This window comes from Actinia tenebrosa, unplaced genomic scaffold, assembly GCF_029948245.1.
Source record: "Actinia tenebrosa isolate PJP-AT-01 unplaced genomic scaffold, QUT_ActTen_1.0 PGA_scaffold14__42_contigs__length_11649687, whole genome shotgun sequence".
Classification (NCBI taxonomy): Eukaryota; Metazoa; Cnidaria; class Anthozoa; order Actiniaria; family Actiniidae; genus Actinia; species Actinia tenebrosa.
In genome coordinates, this window is record NW_028292574.1 from 7,858,010 (window position 1) to 7,882,186 (window position 24,177).

At 38.0% G+C, this 24,177-nt stretch overlaps 2 protein-coding genes across 2 annotated transcripts in view; one reads left to right on the top strand and one right to left on the bottom strand.

The window, feature by feature from the left end:
* Positions 1-15,966: 15,966 nt before the first annotated feature.
* Positions 15,967-23,346, bottom strand: LOC116286839 (lipoma-preferred partner homolog). The gene is made up of 7 exons (XM_031693426.2): positions 22,994-23,346; positions 21,091-21,192; positions 20,312-20,379; positions 19,839-19,886; positions 18,292-18,474; positions 17,224-17,292; positions 15,967-17,109 (listed from the first exon to the last, which is right to left on the bottom strand). The coding sequence occupies exons 1-7, from the start codon at positions 23,286-23,288 to the stop codon at positions 16,957-16,959; spliced, it is 918 nt and encodes a 305-aa protein (XP_031549286.2). The 5' UTR covers positions 23,289-23,346; the 3' UTR covers positions 15,967-16,956.
* Positions 23,347-23,961: 615 nt separating this feature from the next.
* The window catches only part of LOC116286838 (uncharacterized), a 28,562-nt gene continuing 28,346 nt past the window's right edge, over positions 23,962-24,177 (top strand). The window contains exon 1 of the mRNA XM_089029406.1: positions 23,962-24,100. Coding sequence (XP_088885532.1) covers positions 24,068-24,100 — 33 coding nt within the window. The 5' untranslated portion in view covers positions 23,962-24,067. The remainder of the gene's footprint in view (positions 24,101-24,177) is intronic.

The following is a 24,177-nucleotide window of genomic DNA, read 5'->3' on the forward strand; positions in this document are numbered from 1 at the left end:
ATTACTACCTCATCACCATGACCTACGCAAGCCCAAGAACCAAAGGTAACCCAATAAGAATTTTAACTAATGGGAAATTCCACTGAGTGCAAACCATACATCCGTGAATTAGCTCAAGAACTAAATAGCACTAAACCCATCTATTTGTTTTGTTTTTAATTGTTTCATTGGTACTATTTTGTACTAATTAGTGAGTATAATGAATAATTTAATGACGCATTTGGCATTGGATGATCGAGTACAGTTCTCCTTCTATATAATATAAAATAAAATAGGGAAAGAAATTGATACAAGTGTAACATAAACGATTATTTTTATGTCGTGTGCAAGAAATACATTAACCCCCCCTCCCCCCTCCCCCCTCCCCCCTCCCCCTCCCCCCTCCCCCCTACCCCCTCCCCCTCCCCCCCTCCCCCCTCCCCCCTCCCCCTCCCCCCTCCCCCTCCCCCCTCCCCCCTCCCTCCTCTTTCTTTTTAAGGGGTTTTAGTTGAGTCATCAGCTCAACCGTGACGTCAATCAACATGCATGTGCCAAACGAACGCTCATGGGTCGTTTTCGACCCTTTGCAGAAATATTTCGTTGATGAGCTGAAATGATTTTTATGTCCCAGAAAACAAATTATATGTATAATGCCGCAACATTGGCAGTTTGTCCCGCTCTGGCGCTTCTCGTTCATAGGATTCCTTATACCTGTTTTTTATATTTTTTTAATCTAATTTTTTTAACGTGTTCCAGATCAATTCATTCTTCGAGTACTTGTCTTGGGGTTTCCTCAAAAACTATTTTAGTAGCAAAACTATCTTTTGACACGTATATATTGGGTTTGCCAACAGTTTTAAAGTCTTTTTTATGTTTTGCACTGTTCTTTTCTCAATTTAGCCATAGCCGGTTTTAAAATTTGTTTTGGTAATATTAATGTAATGATTATTACGTATGAATTTCTGTCTGTCACCACTGAGGTGACCCGGGCTCACTCCAGGCCGGACTCGAAGTCGGTTTGAGCTAACTATATGGTTTGAGTAGAGTTGCTTGTTGGTTCTAACAAAACTTTAAAATATTAAGTGTAATATATGACTATAGTGAATGGTTATTGTATGGTACCTTTATTTAAACAGGGTGGCCCATTAAGCTAAAGGCTAGTATCCAAATGGGCCCTGTAGAGTGGTTTTTTTATAAACCCGGGAAATACTTACCAGCCTAATACCAATTAGTTGATCCTACCATAATTTTCTTTTGTTGTCATTTCACTATTACACAATAGCTAATGATATCTGTTTCACAGGTTTATGAAAATCAATCTATAACATAAATCTATATGATTAATAATGATAAAACATATGCTATGTACATGTAGAGATATATAAGAAAAACTATAAACTATCATGATAGACATAGAAAGAGAAGATTTATAATGAAATATATGGAAAAAAGTGATCTACAAATATTTATTATTAATCGAGGTGATTAAATAAAAATACTAGTCAACGTGTAATTACTGTTTTTTTTGTTTTTGTTTTTTTGTTTTTGTTTTTTTGTTTTTGTTTTTGTTTTGTTTTTGTTTTTTTGTTGTTTTTTTGTTTTTTTTTTTTTTTTTTTTTTTTTTTTTTTTTTTTTTTTTTTTTTTTTTTTGTTTTTTTGTTTGTTTTGTTTTGTTTTTTTTTTGTTTAGTTTTTGTTTTTGTTTTTTGTTTTGTTTTGTTTTTGTTTTGTTTTGTTTTTTTTTTGACTTGCTCGACTTTAGATTCTTAAACTTTAACAGATCAACCAAATTCCGACTTACAGTGTTCTTTAATACTGGTGTTCAGTCTTCTTGCAGTCTCCCGATGTATTCTGAATTGCGGCATTCTTCAAGAGTCCATCATTCGTGGTCTCTTGAGTCCTTACAATGAAAGTAGTATACCACCCCACATTTGTTCTTATCACACATTGGATTTATGGGCCGTACATTTTCTGTAACACAAAACCTTTTGATGTTCTGGACGCGCAAAATTAACTCAGGATGAATCGATAATCTTTATTGTACAAATATTATAAAAGCAGGTATTGTGAACATTAAAAAAACGTTTCTTTTCGGGAGTGTATTTTGATTGGTGCAAGACGCAAAGCATTATGGGGTATGCTAAGGTAGAGAATGTCAGGTAAGCCCTTTCTTACTAGTTGTCTCTCACTAGGTCATTTTTAAAGTCAATTAGATTATTTGAGTAAAAAAGCATTTTATTTACTTGATAAAGAATATTACACCGAGTAACAACGAAAAATTCACATGGAAAAAAATCCATTAAAAATAATAACATTTCTAACTCAACAGATAAATTGAATTCAAGTATAACAGCAATGCGCCGACTATTGTTTTACGTACATACATGTAGAAAGGCGATATTGTGCAGGGATTTGAACAAATGCAGTTGGTTTGCCTCCGTCGACCAAACCATCATAAAGATACCAGTTTTTACAGTAGCGAAAAATGCAGATGTAGTGTCTAGCAATTTCATTTAGTAAAGTGATGGCGTTGAGCTGATATCTGAAAGAAAGAACAAAAATATATTCGTTGCTGTTTTTTTGTAGACTGGAAAATCTAAAGAGACATCATCGGTCAAAGCTATTCGACTGCAAAATTAATGAGATTAATTTGTTATCCCTTTAATTGGTTAGTAGCTACTATGAAACTTCTCCCATTTCCATTTGTTTGCGAGTCTTGCGGGTAAGCACTCTGACGTTTGCATAAAGTAAACACCAGGGCCCGGTTGGACGAAGCCTGGATATCGCTATCCGGCGGATAAATCCTTATCCAGTGGATAAGTCGATGCTGTTATCCAATAAATTTATCCACTGCTATCCACTTCGTACAACCGGGCCCTGCTTAATTCGAAATCAGTCATACTATGGTTGGCGTAGCAGTGAGAGCGCTCGCCTCTCACCAATGCGACCCAGGATCGATTATCGGGCTGACGTCATATGTGAGTAAAGCTATTTTGCTTGTTCTCTCCTGTGTTTCTAGGGTTTTTCTCCGGCTCCTCCGGTTTTCCTCCCCCCGCAAAAATCAACTTGTAAATTCTAATTCGATCTACAAAGGGCCTAGATGAAAATTACTTTGGTAATTTAAGTTACCACTAGCAAATTATGTTTTTCTTTAAATTTGTCTGCTAAGTAGTTCAAAATATCTGATGTCTTGTCGGAGAGTATGCGCTTCATGTTTTCCATTTTCAATAGATGGACATGTATATTTTTGTCCTCATACAGTCATACAAAGCCCCAAACTTACCTCGTCTTGAAAACCTCAATGTTTTCAGGCAGATCTTTCTTTTCAAGAGGTTTTAGTTGAGACATCAGCTCAACGTCAACCAACATTAATACTGGCATTTTGTATGAGCCAAAAGATCGCTCATGGATTGTTTTCAGTCCTTTGCATGAATATTTCGTTGATGAGCTGAAATGTTAAGATAAACATACAATCAAATATCCCTTCAAATATCATACTTGAAGCATGATTCTTTCTTAAAGATAAAATTCGCTCAAGACCCATTCCTTCATGTAGGATTAGTTCTTGCCTTCCTTATCAAGTCAAGGCAAAATGTTTTGTGGGATTTGAAAACAATACCAAATATAACCTCCACGAATAAGTTGTCAAGTATTCCCTCTGCCGTAACCCATCAAGTACTACGCGGGAGCTAAGGGTGGTCAGTAGGTTTTAAACCGAAGCTTTTTCTTATGTCAGGGTTCGTGCTACTCCTTGAAATCCTTGAAAAGCCCTGGAATTGAAAACACATTTTCAAGTGCACTTGAAAAGCCCTTGAAAACAGCAAAGCTGCTGGATAATCCTGGAATACTCCTTGAAATTGTAACATATTTCGATTGTAAAGTTCTAGCTTGTAGCTCAAATAACAGCAAGGCATTGGTAACTCATGTTCAGCTTAATTTACATTACAAGTCGATGTTACTGAGCTCCAAATTAAAAAAGTCATTGTTAAAATAAAGCCATTAAATAATGGTTTTTTGTCTCCATAAATTGTTTAAAAAAATAAAATTCACAAACAAAATGGTCATTGAAAACCGTAATTTTGGGCCTTGAAAAGTCCTTAAAAAGTCCTTGAATTTTGTGTTTGAGATGTAGCACGGACCCTGTTATATACTTCAAATAGATTCTTACCCCTGGCTTGAAACAACTACTGGTGCTTCTTGTGGGGGCGCTGTATTGAATTCTTGGCCGCAAAAAGTGACTTCCTTTTCAGGCTCGAACCAAGATTGTATTTCTTCAGATAACGTGGCTTCAGTGTTTGCCCACGTGATGCAGCTACTGCTCTGCAGCCGTCTTTCTCTCGCAGGACAGTATCTTGAAGAGCAGGTAAACAACTGTGTGTTTTGGGAAAATATCTGGAGGTGCTTCAGGTAAAAGTTCCACTCATTTCCGAAGAAATCAACCAAGCCCCGAAAGTGCTGCATCCCATGCACCTCCATGAGTCGTAATTTTACTCTGTTAAATTGCCCAGCGCAATAAAGGCCTTCTAATTCTTTCAGAAGTCGAGCATCTTCCCTTTGAATTCTTTCTTTGACATTTTTGTTTTCCAAGCACACATAATGAAAGATTACCATCCAGTTGTCAATGGGGCAGGTATTCTTAAAGGCATAACCTCCAATGCTCCCTCCCCACTTGGGAAATTCATCAGCTAGCAATTTCGAAGGGAAGGTCTTCGTCAGCTTGTTTCCACTGTTGTTCCAGTGAGAAGTGTATTGTATCTTGCCATAAGGTGGTAGCGTAGCACACGAAGTGTTTCCAACTGCTGATGGAACGTCACTTTTATTGGTGGCATTATTACTCCCTTTCTGTCCATAACCGATGGAATTGCTGAACAGTAATTTGGATTTTTTCTTCCTTGAACATATTCTGTTTTCGGAGGACGTGCTGTCCCTGCTGTTTTCACCTCTACCAGTTTCATTGAACTTAATCGGGGGCTTCCTCTCTGGCGAGGTGACTCTAGTTGCTGAAGAGTTTGGCGTTGTGCAATAATAGCTTTTGATTGGCACTGGGTGCCCAATAGAATTTTCAAATGCAACTTTTGACTTCACTTTTGCATTTTGGTTGGTTACAGATGTAAAAGATGCACAAGTGTTCTTGCCCTTGTTTTCACTTATGTTCACGAACGTATCTTTTGTCGTATTCTTAGGGATGTTTTTTGAGCCCTTTTCTATTTGTGAGGACTTTTGATTTCCATACTCGTGCCTTTTGTTACCGGAAGCACAAAAGGCATGGCTATCTGATCGATCTTTGATGCGTGGACTATCTTTGTATGGAAGTTGTGTGCCCTTTTCTAACGTGTTACTAATGATGTCATTACGTTTTACTTCGATTCTGCGTTGTTCGGTGTAAACCCCTTGATCTTTGATGCGTTGATTATTGTATTTAGATGGAAGTTGAGAGCCCTTTTCTAAGGTGGTACTTTCGTTGTTAATGCATTTTTCTTCGCTCCTGCGTTGGTCGGGGTTTATTGATTGTCCTTTCCGGTTCGCTCTTCTTTTACGTTTGTTTTTCTTTGTAGCTGAATTGTTGGAATGTTGAACAGCGTTTGCCACGATATGATAATCTTTATCTGATTGGCGGTTGGTTGTCCCTTGTGTATTGTTCACATCTTCACCAAGATTGGGAGGAGAATGTTCTTTCTTGGCTTCCTGGCCGCCGAGGACGTCAGATCTTTCATCTGCAGCAGCTGCATCCTCACTTAGAATAAGAGGAGACTGCCCAGCATTGACGTCCTGGCCACATTGGACGTCAAATTGTTCATTTACATCCAGGACATCCTGGCCAAGATTGGAAGAAGACTGTGTTTCCTTGGATTGCTCATCTGCAGCAGGCACATCCTCTCCAAGATTGGCAGGAGACTGTTCCTCCTTGTCTTCCTGGCCACTTAGGACGTCGGATTGTTCATCTGCAGCAGACACATCCTCTCCAAGATTGAGAGGAGACTGTTCTTCCTTGTCTTCCTGACTACTAGGGACTTCCGATGGTTCATCTGCAGCAGACACATTCTCACTAAGAATTGGAGGAGGCTGTTTATCCTTGTTTTCCTGGCCACTGGGGACGTCCGATTGTTTATCTGCAGCAGACACATCCTCACTAAGAATGGCAGAAGACTGTTCATCCTTGATTTCCTGGCCGCTGGGAACGTCCGATTGTTCATATGCTTCCAGGCCATCCTGGCAAAGACCGAGAGAAGACTGTTTTTCCTTGGCTTGCTGGCAACCGGGGATATCCGATTGTTTATCTGCAGGAAGCACATCCTCTCCAAGTTTGGCAGAAGACTGTTCTTCCTTGTCTTCCTGGACACTTGAGGCGTCGGATTGTTTATCTGCAGCAGGCACATCTTCTCCAAGATTGGCAGAAGACTGTTCTTCCTTGTCTTCCTTGCCACTGGGCACGTCCCATTGTTCATTTGCAACAGGCAAGTCCTCTCCAAGATTGGCAGGAGACTGTTCTTCCTTGTCTTTCTGTCCACTGGTGACCTCGGGTTGTTTATCTGCATCCTGGTCATCCTGGCCAATATTGGGAGACGACTTTTCTTCCCTGGCTTCCTTGCAAATTGGAACGTCCAATTGTTCATTTGAATCCAGGACATCCTGGCCAATTGCAAGATTGGGAGAAAGCTGTTCTTTGGCTTTCTGGCCGCTTGAGACGTCGGATTGCTCATCTGCAGCAGGCACATCCTCTTCAAGATTGGCAGGAGACTGTTCCTCCGTGTCTTCCTGACTACTAGGGACGTCCGATGGTTCATCTACAGGAGACACATCCTCACTAACAATTGGAGGAGACTGTTTATCCTTGTTTTCCTGGCCACTAGGGACGTCGGATTGTTGATCTGCAGCAGCCACATCCTCAATGAGAATGGGAAAAGACTGTTCATCCTTGATTTCCTGGCCGCTGGGAACGTCCGATTGTTCATATGCTTCCAGGCCATCCTGGCAAAGACCGAGAGAAGACTGTTTTTCCTTGGCTTGCTGGCAACCGGGGATATCCGATTGTTTATCTGCAGGAAGCACATCCTCCCCAAGATTGGCATGAGACTGTTCTTCCTTGTCTTCCTGGACTCTTGGGACGTCGGATTGTTCATCTGTAGCAGGCACATCCTCTCCAAGATTGGCAGAAGACTGTTCTTCCTTGTCTTCCTTGCCACCGGGCACGTCCCATTGTTCATTTGCAACAGGCAAGTCCTCTCCAAGATTGGCAGGAGACTGTTCTTCCTTGTCTTTCCGACCACTGGTGACCTCGGGTTGTTTATCTGCATCCAGGTCATCCTGGCCAATATTGGGAGACGACTTTTCTTCCTTGGCTTCCTGGCAAATTGGAACGTCCAATTGTTCATTTGAATCCAGGAAATCCTGGCCAATTGCAAGATTGGTGGAAAGCTGTTGTTCTTTGGTTTTCTGGCTGATGGGGATGTCCGATTGTTCATCTGCAGCAGGCACATCTTCTCCAAGATTGGCAGAAGTCTGTTCTTTATTGGCTTCCTGGCTGTTGGCCACGTCGGATTGTTCCTCTGCAACATGCCCATCCTCTACAAGATTGGGAGTACACTGTTGTTCCTTTGCGATTGCTTTCTGGCTGATGGCGACGTCGCATTGTTTCAACGGAATGTCTACATCACTGGCCACGATGATCGTGGATTTGAATCGTTGTTTCTTCCTTTTGATTGGACTTTTCTTTTTCGTTAGAGCCCTGATAAAAGATTAAAAGTACTATGGTTATCAATACACGATTATTTATTGTTATGTTCTTAATTTGTATCCCCTCTTTGTGTGTCTATCTGTCTACCTCTCTATCCGTACTTGCTAAGGACCAGTTGTCTCGTAGCTATGAACACTTACCATTTCATGGCAATAACTGTCAGTATTACCAGGAAGAGACCGCATGGTAACATCCACAATAGACAGGGTAATGTAGATGGTTGTGGTTTGTATATGGCCACAGGATGGTTCTGTTTTTGTGTGGCAATGGGGCTCCAAGGAAGATCTAAATATTAATGGCAATTGATGCAATTAGTGATATTATACGATTGCTCGTCATGGTTAATCACCACCGCAAGTACAGAAGTGACGCAGCTCAACGGGATCCAACTGAAAGCATGTGAAGGCGCATCTAACTGGCTTAGAGCATGTATGAACCCGGCACACAGCTCGAACCAGTTTGGTAGGGTTGATTAGACAGAAGGTAGGTAAAACGTCGCGCTATCTAGACTCCCCGTAAGTCTCGCTTCGATGCAAAGGCACGGCTACATTTCAAGATGGCGCAGGAAACTGTGAAAGGGACCATTAGTCCCCGAGCGCACGTGGCCAAGTTGGCTATTAATTTATAGCCCTTGAGGGCAAAAGGATTTTTTTAAAGTCAAATCCAAGTCGGCCAATTATATAGATGCAAACAAGTTTTGAATTAAAGTTAAATTCAATGTTTGGGTTTTCAAAACCAGCACTTTTCGCTACTTGTAGACAACTTATACTTAGTAGTAGCTCAATCAATCAGAACGCAGCATTGATGATAGACCAGTCGCTGGATTTGACTAATTCAGGTGAGTTTGGACGTGCTTGATACAAACGATATTTACGTACCTGGCTGATGATGTTTCTGCCATTGTCTTTGCCATTCATGAGGCTTGACGTGTTCTGGAAAATGGAAGCTCGGATGGATTTCAAACGGGCGGGCTTCAGTTGTTTGGATATTTCCATCTGGTCTGTAAACTATGTATATAGTTCAAAGAAATATATATTTATAGCTAATAGATAATATTAGTATAAGGTTAAAAATCCATTAGGATTGTTTTTAATATTTTAAACTAACTTTTGCAGATAATTTTTTTATGATTTAAATTTATACGGGGGCCATGAGTTTATCAGTTCCCACTGTCAAATGTCCCCTCTTAAAATAAAGTTTATTATTATTATTATTATTATTATTATTACATTAAAAATTCACTTGATACTTTTTTTCATTTACACAGATTTATGAGTAATAATAACATAAGGAGATCATCTATATGTAATATTTACAATTAACTGAATAAAAAATTGCTATAAAACAAAAAGGAAGCAAGGAAGCAAGGAAGCAAAGAAGCAAGAAAGCAAGGAAGCAAGGAAGCAAGGAAGCAAGGAAGCAAGGAAGCAAGGAAGCAAGGAAGCAAGGAAGCAAGGAAGCAAGGAAGCAAGGAAGCAAGGAAGCAAGGAAGCAAGGAAGCAAGGAAGCAAGGAAGCAAGGAAGCAAGGAAGCAAGGAAGCAAGGAAGCAAGGAAGCAAGGAAGCAAGGAAGCAAGGAAGCAACGAAGCAACGAAGCAACGAAGCAACGAAGCAACGAAGCAACGAAGCAACGAAGCAACGAAGCAACGAAGCAACGAAGCAACGAAGCAACGAAGCAAGGAAGCAACGAAGCAACGAAGCAACGAAGCAACGAAGCAAGGAAGCAAGGAAGCAAGGAAGCAACGAAGCAACGAAGCAAGCAAGCAACGAAGCAACGAAGCAACGAAGCAACGAAGCAACGAAGCAACGAAGCAACGAAGCAAGGAAGGCACGGAAGCAACGAAGCAAGGAAGCAAGGAAGCAACGAAGCAAGGAAGCAAGGAAGCAAGGAAGCAAGAAGCAAGGAAGCAAGGAAGCAAGGAAGCAAGGAAGCAAGGAAGCAAGGAAGCAAGAAGCAAGAAGCAACGAAGCAAGGAAGCAACGAAGCAAGGAAGCAAGGAAGCAAGAAGCACGGAAGCAAGGAAGCAAGGAAGCAACGAAGCAACGAAGCACGAAGCAAGGAAGCAGAGCAAAGCAAGGAAGCAAGGAAGCAATGAAGCAAGGAAGCAAGGAAGCAAGGAAGAGGAAGCAAGGAAGCAAGGAAGCAAGGAAGCAAGGAAGCAAGGAAGCAAGGAAGCAGAAGCAAGGAAGCAAGGAAGCAAGGAAGCAAGGAAGCAAGGAAGCAGGAAGCAAGGAAGCAAGGAAGCAAGGAAGCAAGGAAGCAAGGAAGCAATGCAAAGCAAGGAAGCAAGGAAGCAAGCAAGCAAGAAGCAAGCAAGCAAGAAGCAAGGAAAGCAAGGAAGCAAGGAAGCAAGGAAGCAAGGAAGCAAGGAAGCAAGGAAGCAAGGAAGCAAGAAGCAAGGAAGCAAGCGAAGCAAGGAAGCAACGAAGCAAGCGAAGCAACGAAGCAACGAAGCAACGAAGCAACGAAGCAACGAAGCAACGAAGCAACGAAGCAACGAAGCAACGAAGCAACGAAGCAACGAAGCAACGAAGCAACGAAGCAACGAAGCAACGAGCAACGAAGCAACGAAGCAACGAAGCAACGAAGCAACGAAGCAACGAAGCAACGAAGCAACGAAGCAACGAAGCAACGAAGCAACGAAGCAACGAAGCAACGAAGCAACGAAGCAACGAAGCAACGAAGCAACGAAGCAACGAAGCAACGAAGCAACGAAGCAACGAAGCAACGAAGCAACGAAGCAACGAAGCAACGAAGCAACGAAGCAACGAAGCAACGAAGCAACGAAGCAACGAAGCAACGAAGCAACGAAGCAAGGAAGCAAGCAAGCAAGGAAGCAAGGAAGCAAGGAAGCAAGCAAGCAAGGAAGCAACGAAGCAAGGAAGCAGGGAAGCAGGGAAGCAACGAAGCAACGAAGCAAGGCAGCAACGAAGCAACGAAGCAAGCAAGCAAGCAAGCAAGGAAGCAAGGAAGCAACGAAGCAACGAAGCAACGAAGCAACGAAGCAACGAAGCAACGAAGCAACGAAGCAACGAAGCAACGAAGCAACGAAGCAACGAAGCAACGAAGCAAGGAAGCAAGGAAGCAAGGAAGCAACGAAGCAAGGAAGCAAGGAAGCAAGGAAGCAAGGAAGCAACGAAGCAACGAAGCAACGAAGCAACGAAGCAACGAAGCAACGAAGCAACGAAGCAACGAAGCAACGAAGCAACGAAGCAACGAAGCAACGAAGCAAGCAAGCAAGCAAGCAAGCAAGCAAGGAAGCAAGGAAGCAAGCAAGCAAGCAAGCAAGCAAGCAAGGAAGCAAGGAAGCAAGCAAGGAAGCAAGCAAGCAAGGAAGCAACGAAGCAAGGAAGCAGGGAAGCAGGGAAGCAACGAAGCAACGAAGCAAGGCAGCAAGGAAGCAACGAAGCAAGCAAGCAAGCAAGCAACGAAGCAAGGAAGCAAGGAAGCAACGAAGCAACGAAGCAACGAAGCAACGAAGCAACGAAGCAACGAAGCAACGAAGCAACGAAGCAACGAAGCAACGAAGCAACGAAGCAACGAAGCAACGAAGCAACGAAGCAACGAAGCAACGAAGCAACGAAGCAGGGAAGCAGGGAAGCAGGAAGCAACGAAGCAACGAAGCAAGGCAGCAAGGAAGCAACGAAGCAAGCAAGCAAGCAAGCAAGCAAGCAAGGAAGCAAGGAAGCAACGAAGCAACGAAGCAACGAAGCAACGAAGCAACGAAGCAACGAAGCAACGAAGCAACGAAGCAACGAAGCAACGAAGCAACGAAGCAACGAAGCAACGAAGCAACGAAGCAACGAAGCAACGAAGCAACGAAGCAGGGAAGCAGGGAAGCAACGAAGCAAGGAAGCAGGGAAGCAACGAAGCAAGGAAGCAAGCCCCCCCCCCCCCACGGGAGGAAGCAAGGCAGCAAGGCAGCAAGGCAGCAAGGCAGCAAGGCAGCAAGGCAGCAAGGCAGCAAGGCAGCAAGGCAGCAAGGCAGCAAGGCAGCAAGGCAGCAAGGCAGCAAGGCAGCAAGGCAGCAAGGCAGCACGGCAGCAAGGCAAGAAGGAAGGAAGGAAAGAAGGAAGGAAGGAAAGAAGGAAGGAAGGAAGGAAGAAATGCCTGAAAAAGCAATGAAAATATTGAAAGGAAGGCCAAGGGAAGCAAAAGGAAAAGAAAAAGGGTTGACAGGATAATAAATATACAATGTAACAGCAATATGTAGGTAATATTTTACAATGGGGGTAATTTAAAAAAAAAAAAAGATCCAAGACTAGTCTGACTTACCAGTGAGAGCTGTTATTTTTTTTAACGATTCTTGTTCTTTTTTGGACAGAAGATTTCCTGTTGAGTGTGAAAAAGAAAAAAGAAAAACAGGCATGAAGAAAATCGAAATTAGTAATCGATCACTTGATGAAGGGTTGATTGTTTATTCTCTATAAAAGGGTTGAATTCTTTCACCTAATTTTTTACTGAACAAAGTAAAACAATTTTCGGTAAAAAAATAGAAAAAAGCTTTTAAAATCTTTATTTTCAACGTATACAATTTAAAGCCAAATCTATTTGAGCTAATAAATATTCCCATCTCAAAACATGCGGATTCTCTTGAACACTATTTCTTTCTCGGAGTACATAATATTAATCTCTAACTTCGTATTTTATCCCAAACGTTTGCTGCGTTGACTGACAATGCTAATAGGACCAATAGTCTAAGAGACCTTCCATGCATTGAGTGTTTTTTCTTTCTTGTAACAGCCAGTATTGTATGCCTTCTTTATTTAGTCTACTCGTTTCTTACCTCTTCTGTACAATGGAATGTATTCTACTCTAAAAATGTCATATTGAGGATAGTACTTTTTGATGGTAATGACGCCCGCACCAAGAAGTGCAGCGAGCGATGTAAGGATCACTTTTCCCAAGTTTGCTATAACAATTTCAAACATGTTGTCTGCTTTAAGCTTTCAACTATAATGACTTTGTGACGCGAAAAATCTGCTTATTAGGCCCTAAATTCTTTTATGACATCACAAGAAAATTATGATGTCATAGATAGAATGCGCGCGCTCAGAGTTTGTAATTAAGACACAGGGAGCCCAATTTGTAGTAGTCTTACAAGGCCAAAAATTGTTTCATTTTTATAGGTTTCAGTTTAAATACCCGCTCGTGATGAGCTTTTACATCGTAACTTTGGAAACAATCAAAACCTCAACTCCTGGCCTCGTAGAAAGAAAACGTTTGTCCACCAATTGCCATTTCACCCTCACATTTTTCGTTCTAGCGGAGCACCATAGGTATAGAAAACTATCCATGCAACTCAGTTTTTGTGGTCATCGCATGGGAGCCCTGTGCGTAACGCTAAAAGTGTCGCCCGCCAGGTGTACATCGCGTTTCTGATTGGTCGAGCTTTCAAATTACACGTCACTTGGAAAATGACGACTTTTTTAACGAGCTTTTTAACTATCAATGTTTTAAGTCGTAAAGGTTTTTGTAGGTTGGATTCATATTATGAAACTCAATTTGACTCATCAAACTTTAAAAATGATTTTATATTTTCCTTAGCTTTCGACCGACACGGTCATCCTCAGAGGAACTAAAATACGTTACAATATTAACAAAACCTACGCGATCAAACGTTGTACATATGCGCGAGCAAAAGAATCGCGCGCACAAACCTGAAACCACGAGCATTGAAAATCACAAAAGATTTATGTAATTTGCTGGCAGAATTCTGCCACTGTCTCATGTGAGATATCAAAGCAAAAGAACATTGTTTTTAATAGATATTTTTAATTCAGTTGATTATATAATTATCAATGAAGTATGTTTTGGCTTTTTCAGGCAATTCTTTCCGTGTATTTTTGAATAGCCATCACAATGGTGCTATCTTCACACGTGAAAATACATGTTATTTTCACGTGTGAAGATATCAATTTTTCGAAATAGAGAAAAACAGATATTTCATTGGTAATTATATAATAAATAAAATTATTTTTAAAGGTTGATGAGTCAATTTGAGTTTCATAATATCAATTTTTTGTGAATATAGAGGTTAGGACATTTTCTATTTTGTTTTATTTAGTGTAGATAACATAGCTACAACATTACCGGAAAACGAGCAACAAACTAGCATGACGATCGAGTTTTGTTCTTATGGTAAGAGTATTCGTAGTTCATACATGATATAAAATAATCATTTGAAAAAGCACTTTTTGAATTCCACAATTAGAAAAATCCAAGAGATCTTTGAGAAAGTTTAAAGCTAAATAACATTCCCAAAATTACCGGCAAACGAGCAACGAACTAGAATGACAAACTTGCGAAAAAAGTGTACCTGTTTTTTCAATAGTTTTATATCTTTCTACAGGTAATTTATCTAAATATTGAATGAGTTTTAAAATTACACTAAATATTCAACTGTTTATTGAGCTTTTCGACCTAGTACATGATTATAAAGATGAGCTTAAATTTGTGTTGTTGTGAGATATGTTATTGCAAAGAGCGGTACCTTGTCTTTCACTTTCAAAAGGTAAGAAAATATTAAAAAACATTTCCAAACGACAATTTACTGACAAAGATTTATTTATTTTGTATTTGCTTCGCATTTTGCGTTATTTTCTTTTTTGCCTCAGTTGTTCTTATCAAGTATAAATGATAAATGAATGTAAACTTATTAGTTTTTCAAAAACCTTTGTTGTTAACAAGATGAAAACTGGTAAAATTGAATTTTCAAAATCTAGTAAGCATGAATGAAAATACGGTTCTTGTAAAAACACAAAGCTTTAATTTGATGTGGATAATGAACCAAACATCGTTATTAGTGTAAAAGAAGTAAAAGTAAGCTTATGCATTTTGCTCACCTTTTTTTAAACCAGTTTTCAAGTCTGTTTCATAGTCTTGATTTGTCCATAAAAGTTCGGAAATCTCCAAAATTTCGATTTCAATAAAAGACATCCGAGCTAAATTTCACTAAATCTGATATTGTATTGCCGCGGATTATTTGTAGTAATCTTTCGTTTTACAAGTAAGATTAACCAGGAATTCAAAGCTTAAAAAATGTCGGCCATGGAAAACTTTGTCGAAGAATCTTCCAAGAAAAAAACTAGCCCCTGGGGGGTGTGTGGTGGGGGGGTTTGGTGGTGAGTTGTGTTCAATTCATATAAGTGGGAGAGTATTCTCGCCCAAAAAAACGATGTAGTGCATTTTGATTCGTTTTCAGTGCATGTTTTTTCATTATGGGAAACATTATCTTACCGATTTTAATTTTATCTTCCTTATTCATTCAAATTGGGCTCCCTGTGACTTGCGTATCGGGAGCTCCGCTTTTAGGCAGTGCCTAAATATATTTAATATCCAGAGAGCCAGGATAAAAACTTAATACTCCTCTCCGTAAAATAGTAAATTGAAAGTATGAATGAGGAATGAGAGCTGTGGCATCTGGATGGCGGCTAGGACAATGGCTACCCTGGACAAGCAGACTTTCCATTTTTTGAGTCCAGGGTTTCTTGGACTTCCGGTATAAGAGCGCATGCGTTCAAAGACTTGCCAAAAATAAAAAAATATGTGTCCGATCCCTAATTTTTATTTTGATCGGAAGTTAACACAGAACTCTGTTTGAAAGCCTGATTTTCATTGATTATATTTAACTTCCGGAAAATTGCGCATGCGCCAAAAGATGGATTATGCCAGATCCCTCGTTCTTCGCTACAGGCCAGAAAGAAATGCAGGCTCTGGGTACGAGATTACGACAATAACATGACTTTTGGAGGGCGTATTGTTTATTTGTGGCCCGGGTAGCATCATTTGCGCCCGAGCGTAGCGAGGGCCACAAATGAACAATATGATCAACCAAAGTCATTTAATTAAGCAAATTTTCAAAGTTGCCGTACCAGATCTTTAGAGTTGAATTTTTAGCGGGCTGCAAACGTATTTGCGGCCCGCCAAAATTCATTATCGCCCACTGGGCGCGCGTTTTCAAGAGGGCAGTTTGTTGTTTGGGCTTGTATATTGATGATAATGGAGATGACCAATGTAGATTCATTTGCCTACAGGGATGTGCGCACATGCCAAATGCTAATATTTTCTCATTGCCTTTGAGTTTTTCCGTCATTTATCTTTTTTTAATAGGGGCAAAGACAAGCAGCCTTTATAGATGTAAATTGGTCACTCGTTTTGCCTACAAAGGTGCGCACGCATCCCGTTAGAAAATGGTATTTCGTAGTAGTACAAGTAATACGACACGTCTACAATAAACACGATAAAACAAATTCCATCGCCTAAGTATATTTTTATTAGTTTAAAATAGATTTTTTCTACACACCAATTATCATTAGATCTTTCAACTATGAGAAATTTTCTTTACGAAATTTGTAAAATTTGTATTTGTTAGTAAAATATGTTGTTTAATTTCCAAAGAAAACACAGAAGTTAATATATTATCATTACCATAAAACTTGACCAGTGTTTTGTAAAAATAGTACAAAACCAAATAAAACCACCTTTTGGACTTACGTTTGGACATTTGTAAAAACCTAGATAATTCAGTTGCTTAAAAGTGCTGAGTCAGCAAAAACCTCTCACTATAGTGACCTATTTTCTATTCAATGATTTTCATATTTTTAAAACTTAAAAGGTAAATTATTTTTAATTAAGAACCAATGAAAAGATAACATGCACAATGAAAGATGATTGACTTTTGAAATAGCACAGTACCACAGCTAGCCACTTTTATAAAAATATGTGCATAGCGTTTTCCATTAATGCTTTGAGAACTAACATGGTATTTCCTTTTAATAATAAATCTACATAAAATATGAGTTTCTGAATTAAAAATATGCTCCATCTTTTCATTTGAAACCAATACCCAAGGTATAAAGTTTTCAAGAAAAATTCATATCCAACAATTAGCCAATCAGAAACGAGTATTTTATACATAGATGTATTATAAATGATTACTATACAATATATATTCTCCCTGTTTTGCATGCATGTCTGGTCTTGTCTTTGCTGTTTGTGGGTTACCTGTACGTGTTTAACAATTCTTTCTCAATTTTGTATCATGTGCTCAGCCAAAATGTACTATGAAAACAAAAAAAGGCAAATTCCATAGAATTTGTTATGCCTTTGGATGGAAAAATATAAATCATGATTGCAAATGTAAGAAAAAGGTCGTCTGCCATCAAGAGGGTATAGAAACATTACTCAGTCTCCCTCTTTCTTCCATCAGCACAGGAATCCCACATGCAGCCTTTGGGTTTTTAGAGCTCAGTTGTCAGTGGTCGTGGAGGTTTGTCTAAATCTGCTGTCAATTTTTGTATGTGTTTAGCATTACAGTCCTTGCAGTAAAGATGACCATCCAAAGGGTAGCAGCCATCGCCTCCTTTTTCTGACGACAACTGGCGTTTACAGTCCTTTGGAAAGAAATTGATATCAGGTTAACACTGTTTCATCACAGATGCTGATAGACGACACAGGTCATGATAGGTTAATACAGTCAAATCAGTAACATCCAAATATGTACATACCTCACACTTGTAGCATTTGACATGGAAGTCTTTGTTCATGGAAACAATGCGCACAGTTTCATCTTGGCCCTGAAAATCAAACCAGTAATATAACTATAATTTATGACTAATATTGCTTTCATCAGCGTTAAATAATGCGTTTGATCAACTCAGTATTTAAAATTTAATCACCATATTTCTTCTATTAAGCCATAGTTATTATTATGTATGATTAAGCCCTCTGGGGACTTGGGTGGTTTTGGACTAGAAGCTTATCAGAAGGGTTATTTTTTTGAAACCATTAAATTACAGACTGGGGGGTTAATAGATGTTCCTGATCTTTGGAAATTCATAATTACTTAAATGACTCGCCAAGCTAAGGGAAAAAGAACACAATTCTGTAGGGGTAGTGGCTTATTAGAGGATTCAGGCTTATTGAATTTTTGGCACCTTAGACTGAGGGCTTATTAAAAGGGGGGATTAAGAAGAATTAAATACAATATGTTCCAAGCTTTTCAGTCTCTGACTCATCGTCAAGAAATGAATGTTTTAACCCTTTCACTACAAGAGGCTAAAAGGGCCCTAACACAGTCTCTTCCTGGAACATAATTAGGGTGTTTTTTATTTCTCAATATCAAAATGAAAAATATATGTCCTAGGGGACAGGTAATTGAAAAGCAAAAAATAATGTCTTTCCGCTGGCCACTCTAGTAGTGAAAGGGTTAAACACAGCGTAACATATTGATAGTGAAAAATGTACATCGTGAAACATTCTTTCCCTGAAACGATGTTACCAAAAAAAGTTAGGAACATAATTTACTTTTAAATCCTCTGTAGACAGATTTAAAAAAAACAAAAAACAGTTTGTAATTTCCAATTAAGAGCCATCAATCATTAAGCTTCTTCTAATGATAATTACTAATTCAGTAGCTCAGACTCAACCTAAAGTGCCTATGATACCTAATTCAAAATTTTCAGCATTGATTCTAAATGAAGTAAATAGTTGAATGGTAAAATATTTTTATATCGTTTGAGTGATGCGTAGGCACTTAAAATTGCATATGCATTTATTAAATACTTAGTACATACATCTTCAGGAAGAATGAGCTGATGGCACAGAGCACATCTAGGTGAATATTTCCTATAGTAATCCTCCAAACAATGAACCTTGTTGAAGTTATCCAAGGTGAACGGCACACCATCCAAATTCTTGCCACATTCCTCACAGTTAAAGCAATGGGGATGAAAACACTTTCCAGTAGCACGCAGTATCTGTTCCAAAAATAAAATAGGTGCTGTGTTATACATTGTGTCTAGCTAGAATTCATTACAATAATTTTATTGAGCCCTCCGGTGATAAGGTAATGAGAGCAACAAAACCCTGCAACTTCTTACACGACAATGTCACGATTTGCAGAGTGATGTCAGATTATTCATATTAATGCCCATGTACACCACTTGCTTCATAATGTTAAAAAAGTTAAAGATAAAGAAAAAAATAAGGTCTTAAAATAGATAGTCTTTTTATTTTTGCTTCAACTTGCAACTTGCAATGCAAAATTGCTGCTTGAGAAGCTGCAGGATTTTGTTATTGGTATGACCACATCCTTAGGACACAGCTTTCCACAGCATATTAATTACTAGGGTCTTAAATATTTTAGCAAATTTGATTTGATTGTTATATTAAATACACCTACTTGCAAGAACGTTGTCATACAAAAATAGAACATTAGTGATTTAGTGGGATAGGAATTATATTAAAAAACAAAAGAAGATCACTGAAGCTGAACTTTTTCTTTTGTCTTTTAATTATGTATTTCTTTCTCACTAAATTACTAATGTTCTAATATCGTACGACAACATTCTTGCAAGTAGGTGTATGTACAATAGCATAGCAAATGCTATAGCTACTTCCAATAAATTTTCATTTTTTTAAATATAAGAATTTAGTTTTATGATCATGAGTATTTTAAAGCATTATTACAAACTGTAAATTTGAAAAATTATTTCCCATTAAGTGGGGGCTATAGTCCCCCTGGCTCCTACATGCCCGACACATGCAAAACAAATATCAAAATATACCATGAAAATGGATGTAAATCATATGCCATTAGCATGATGGCTTCATGTTACTACCACACCAAAATGCTTTGTGAATTTTCTCATTATTTAAATTTGTATTCCCTCATGAGAATAGTAAGACAATTGGTGCTAATTAACTGAACAAAAGAATGTGTGCAAGGGATTCTGGTAGTGGTAGTAGGTGACACTATAAAGCAAGTGTCCTATTAAATAAGCTGAGCCAAGGAGAGAATAAATTGTTGATTACATCATCATGACTTGAGTTGTTTGTTAAAAGTAAGCAAAGTAAAGGAATGAAAAGACATAAATAATTAATTATGTATAACTTTAAAAATATCGCTCCGGGTTCCTCATGAGTACCCTACATTTCATATTCCGGCTGCGCTACCAGCGTGGTTGGTCCTTGTGGCATGGTGGTTAACACATCGTACTGGAATACCGAAGACGTGGGTTTGATTCCCGCCAAGAGCATTTGATATTTTTCTCTTACTCTCTCTATTTCATTACACACACCGAACGCATAATTTATTACTACTATACTATGTATAACTTACTCGATCAGTTATGTTCTTGTTGCAGTACCAACAGGTTTCCAGGGAATTCTGAAATTTTATGAATTATAATTTTATTTTCAGAAACACAATTTATTGTAACACACATTTGCACTGCTAGCTTAAAATGAAAGCTGGTCAGTTTCTGGTAATGATGACCTGCCAAATTAGTTTTAGCTCAGCCATACCTCATTTCTGGTTCAAAATGACAGGCAAGGCAAAGATTGAACCATTTGAGTTCCAATTCTGACGAGATGTTGTTTGATGATAGCCTGGTAGTTTAAGTCCCGAAATACTGATTTCTTATAGACTGAGGTACATTCTCCTTGCTACATGCATGTATGTCATGCTAGTACTAATAATCATTAACACTGTCAATCCTCATGATGCTTTTCACTATCACTTTCTAGTTCTTCATTACAACTTCCATAGAAAAACAGATATCAAACATTCAAATCTAGTTTAAATTTAATTACCACATAGTCTTCTTCACAGTATGCCTTATCCTCAACTTTATAGAACACCTTGCCTGTTAACTGACAACCTGGAAATCATAAAATGTTTGTCAGTAAACAAGTAAATTTATTTTTGAAAATAAATAGCAAATTCAAAATTGTATGTTGCTTGAGAACTTGCAAACTTCCTGATTTGTTCACAGAATAATTCCGAGGCTTGAGGAGAATCATTAATGAAAATGGTATAGCTGGAACTTAATTCTTAGAAATTAAAGAAGTTTATCTAATACCTATACAGTCTTAATCGATGGGAAGATAATAAGGGGATTTAGCATATACCAATTTGTGTACTTCCTAAGAACGCGCACGCTCATTGGTTAATAGTAGGTGAATATTGTACGATATTCACCTCTGAATCTTGGAATGTTGAGTCGGCAACAAAATGGCATCTGCCGGCAATCGTTTTGCTACGATTTCCGATGAGGAAATTGTAAAAAAAAGTAAATGCCACTCCTATCAATACTAAAAAGGCAACGAAGTATGGCCTAAAAGTTTTGCTAAGAGTTTTGCTAAAAGTTTTGTGTGAATTTGTCATGCAAACTAAAAGTTTGTGTTTGTTTGTTTTTATTGAATTATTGTATATAAAATAAGTTACTCTGTACACAAGTTGGTATATGCTAAAACAATTATTCGCCTCCGCTCGAAGACTTGCATCTCGGTAATTATTCCCCGATATTCACTTCGCCTTCAGCGAATAATTGCTAAGTATATCTGTATTCATGCTGGTAACTGCTACATACCACATTTATGACAGACAAAGCACTTAATGTGAAAGAGTTTGTCCATTGCAGTACAACCAGTTCCTTCGCCAGACACCTTTTGGCCACATTTGGAACAGATTCCTAAAATAAACACATATATTGTTAGTGACGACAGGGGTAGATGCAAGGGGATATCCAGTGCATTGGACATCCACCTAACGTCATAATTACTCTTGCTCTTTTTGAAATGGTGCATAATATCGCTATACACATTTCTTAATATGGGACACCCCCCCAACAAATTCCTGGATTTGCCCCTAGACAAAGAAGTTTGGTTATCAGTAGCTGTTACATACCGTACTAGTAAATTTGTGGAGTACATGTGCTATTTATAGCTGTAAATATCAAATCAATAGGTGGTTTGTACGTATGTATCTATATTTATTATTAGTTTTTCATATATTTTCTTCAACAAAGTGTCTCTCTATTATCTAGTACTTCTCTGACTACGGATAAGTATTCCTCACTATAAGTATATTTTTAATTCATATCGTGAATGACATTTATCCATAATAATAATTCATTTACATATTATTCATATATCTTTGACTTTTACCAAGGAGAGTAGTACAATGCTTATATTTACATATTTTTATGCGAGATTATATCGTTTGAATGTATTTAATATGAGACACGTTTTGGCTCATTGTACATATTGAGGTTAGATTTTTAAAAAAGAAAGAAAAAAACTAAAAAGAGTACTGTAAAATAATTATTCAACTGTTTAATATGCCTGTAATGTCCTTGGGTACCCCAAGCTGCAGTTATGTCCAATTATAGTCAAAAGATATAACGTTTCCTGCCTGCAACTCCCTCACATTATGCCACTGTGGCCACGCCTTCCTAAATATTCATTGTGGAAGGCTATACTCATAGCTACCATGTATATTCCAATTTTAATGAAATAAAATATATTTTTTCATTCTAGAGACATAAACAGATGCTAAAACTAACAGAAAATTTAATGAACCTTTTCAAAACCTTTGTAAAATATAATCAATCTAATATAGCAGTTCCAATGAATCCTTATCACAATTCAATAATAATTTGACAAATGAATTTCACAAATGAATTAGTCATCAGTAATCATTTGATTCATGTAACCTATTTTTTATGTTATGTTGACATTACTGATTAAGTATGATTTTAATGATGGCTGATTCAAAACACTCAAAAATATTCAAACTTCGTACAAAATCTAAAGTTATAGTACATTAGAATACTTATTTTCAGTAAACAAGTTAAAAATTAAGTATAGAAAGTTTATAGAATTCTTATCATTGTTATAATCTTTCTTTGTACAATAGCAGAAAATTAGGCCAATTAGATTTAAAGACTCGGTATTATTACAATGCTTTGGTAAATATTTGGATTTTAAAAAAATTTATTAAAATATCATTTTAAAAAGCTTGGTCGGCAAATTTTAAAATAGAGATGGGCAGAACTATTTGTACTAAGTATTAGTTAAATTATACGAGTGCTGAGTGTCTGATTTACCAAAATGTTTATTGCGGGAATTGGTTGCGCTTTTGGTACGAGAATCCATCATGTTTTGCTTATAAAATAATTGGAAAGACGAAGCCATATAAAACCCATATATACATAGCCCAAGGACCATTTAATATCGTGCAAGAAAATAAACGAATCATGCAACATATTGTAGTTCGAGTATATCATTAAAAGTGCAGATACTTGAACCAAAAGCATTCTAGTATCATAAAACCGAAACAGATGTAGTTAGAAGAGCACAAGGCACTCGAAAAGCTAGACATTTGGTAATCTATTATGTCCGTGGCAAATGAACAGCTTGTAGTCATTCCTCAAAGCAAACGCGCGAAAGAGCTCAGTTTTTTGAACACGAACTTGTACGATCTCAACTTACCGAAGAAATCTGGATCGGAACTGTACTCTAGATTCTTTACAAGGAGATCAGTAAGCGCATCTAGCTCATCTTCAGTTGATCTATCATTGGATGCAGGTTTTGGTGGTTGATCGTTCTTGTGGTGAACCAGCTTTGTTGCTGTCATACGCTTTGGCTTTGGCGAGACTGGTGGAGGTATTTTCTTTCCAACCTGGAGCCCCGAGCTGCCATTTTGAGTCGCCATTCTGTACCTTGATGCCTCTTCTATGCCTACGTTACGGTATAGTTGATTTGCCCTCGCTTCTAGGGTATTCATTTATTCCAAACGCAGATATCCGTAAACGCCTTCGGATGGTATTCCACAAGGAATGAAAAATATGCATGCGTAAATGACTATTTTGGGCTGTAGCACCACAGGGAACCCATGCTACAAAATTTTATTCGAATCTTGTGGTTTTTGAGGACAATTACTCCAAAGTGTTCTAATCCCCAAAAAGAATTTAAACAAAAATTATCATTGTACAATTTCAAATGTTATCTGTAATTTTTTTTTTACATAATTATATAATATCTTTCGAATTATTTTTCTCAATTCATAAACTCATTTTCTTAGGCTAGACTATTTGTATCTCAAAGAATGAAAATTTAAGCTCATTTCTTTTATTTTATTTGAAAGTCTGAGGACATATCCAAATTTAAGGAACTTGTGACCACCCATTTTGCTTCAAAAATAGAACATCACTTACCACCTTAAAATCTTTTGAATTTGAATTTTGATAAATTTTGATATGTTCTCTTTATTATTGTTTTTTCCTCGTCAATTTTAATATTAATCATGTTTGTACTGTATGTAAATTTTATGGAGAGGGAATATCAATTGGGACGAAAGCTCTGTTTTCTTCGCCAGTCACGAAATTTGTATGTCTCAAGTTTTATAAAATGTATATGTTTATATTGATGTCAAACGGGATTCCCGCGGGTAATGACGTCACATTGTACACAAAATGGTGGTAGTGCCATGGAAATGGCTCAACTATAAATGATCCAACTTTTCTTCGGTAAAATAAACAATATTGGATAGATTTATGAATCAAAATGCTTATCTACGTCGAAAGCAAGGCTTTTCCGGTAAGGTTTTTCTAACAAACGGTATTAATGTAGAGAAATTTGGACTTTTTAGCCGGTAGTAACTTGACACGGAGCGC

Bases quoted from the DNA above. Each gene is read 5' to 3' on its own strand.
- LOC116286839 (XM_031693426.2), bottom strand. From the start codon at position 23,288: ATGAATACCCTAGAAGCGAGGGCAAATCAACTATACCGTAACGTAGGC. The intron at 21,193-22,993 runs GTAAGTTGAGAT...TGTTTATTTTAG, and splicing joins TTCCGATCCAGATTTCTTCG to GAATCTGTTCCAAATGTGGC. The intron at 19,887-20,311 runs GTAATTAAATTT...ATAAAATTTCAG, and splicing joins ACTGTGAAGAAGACTATGTG to AATTCCCTGGAAACCTGTTG.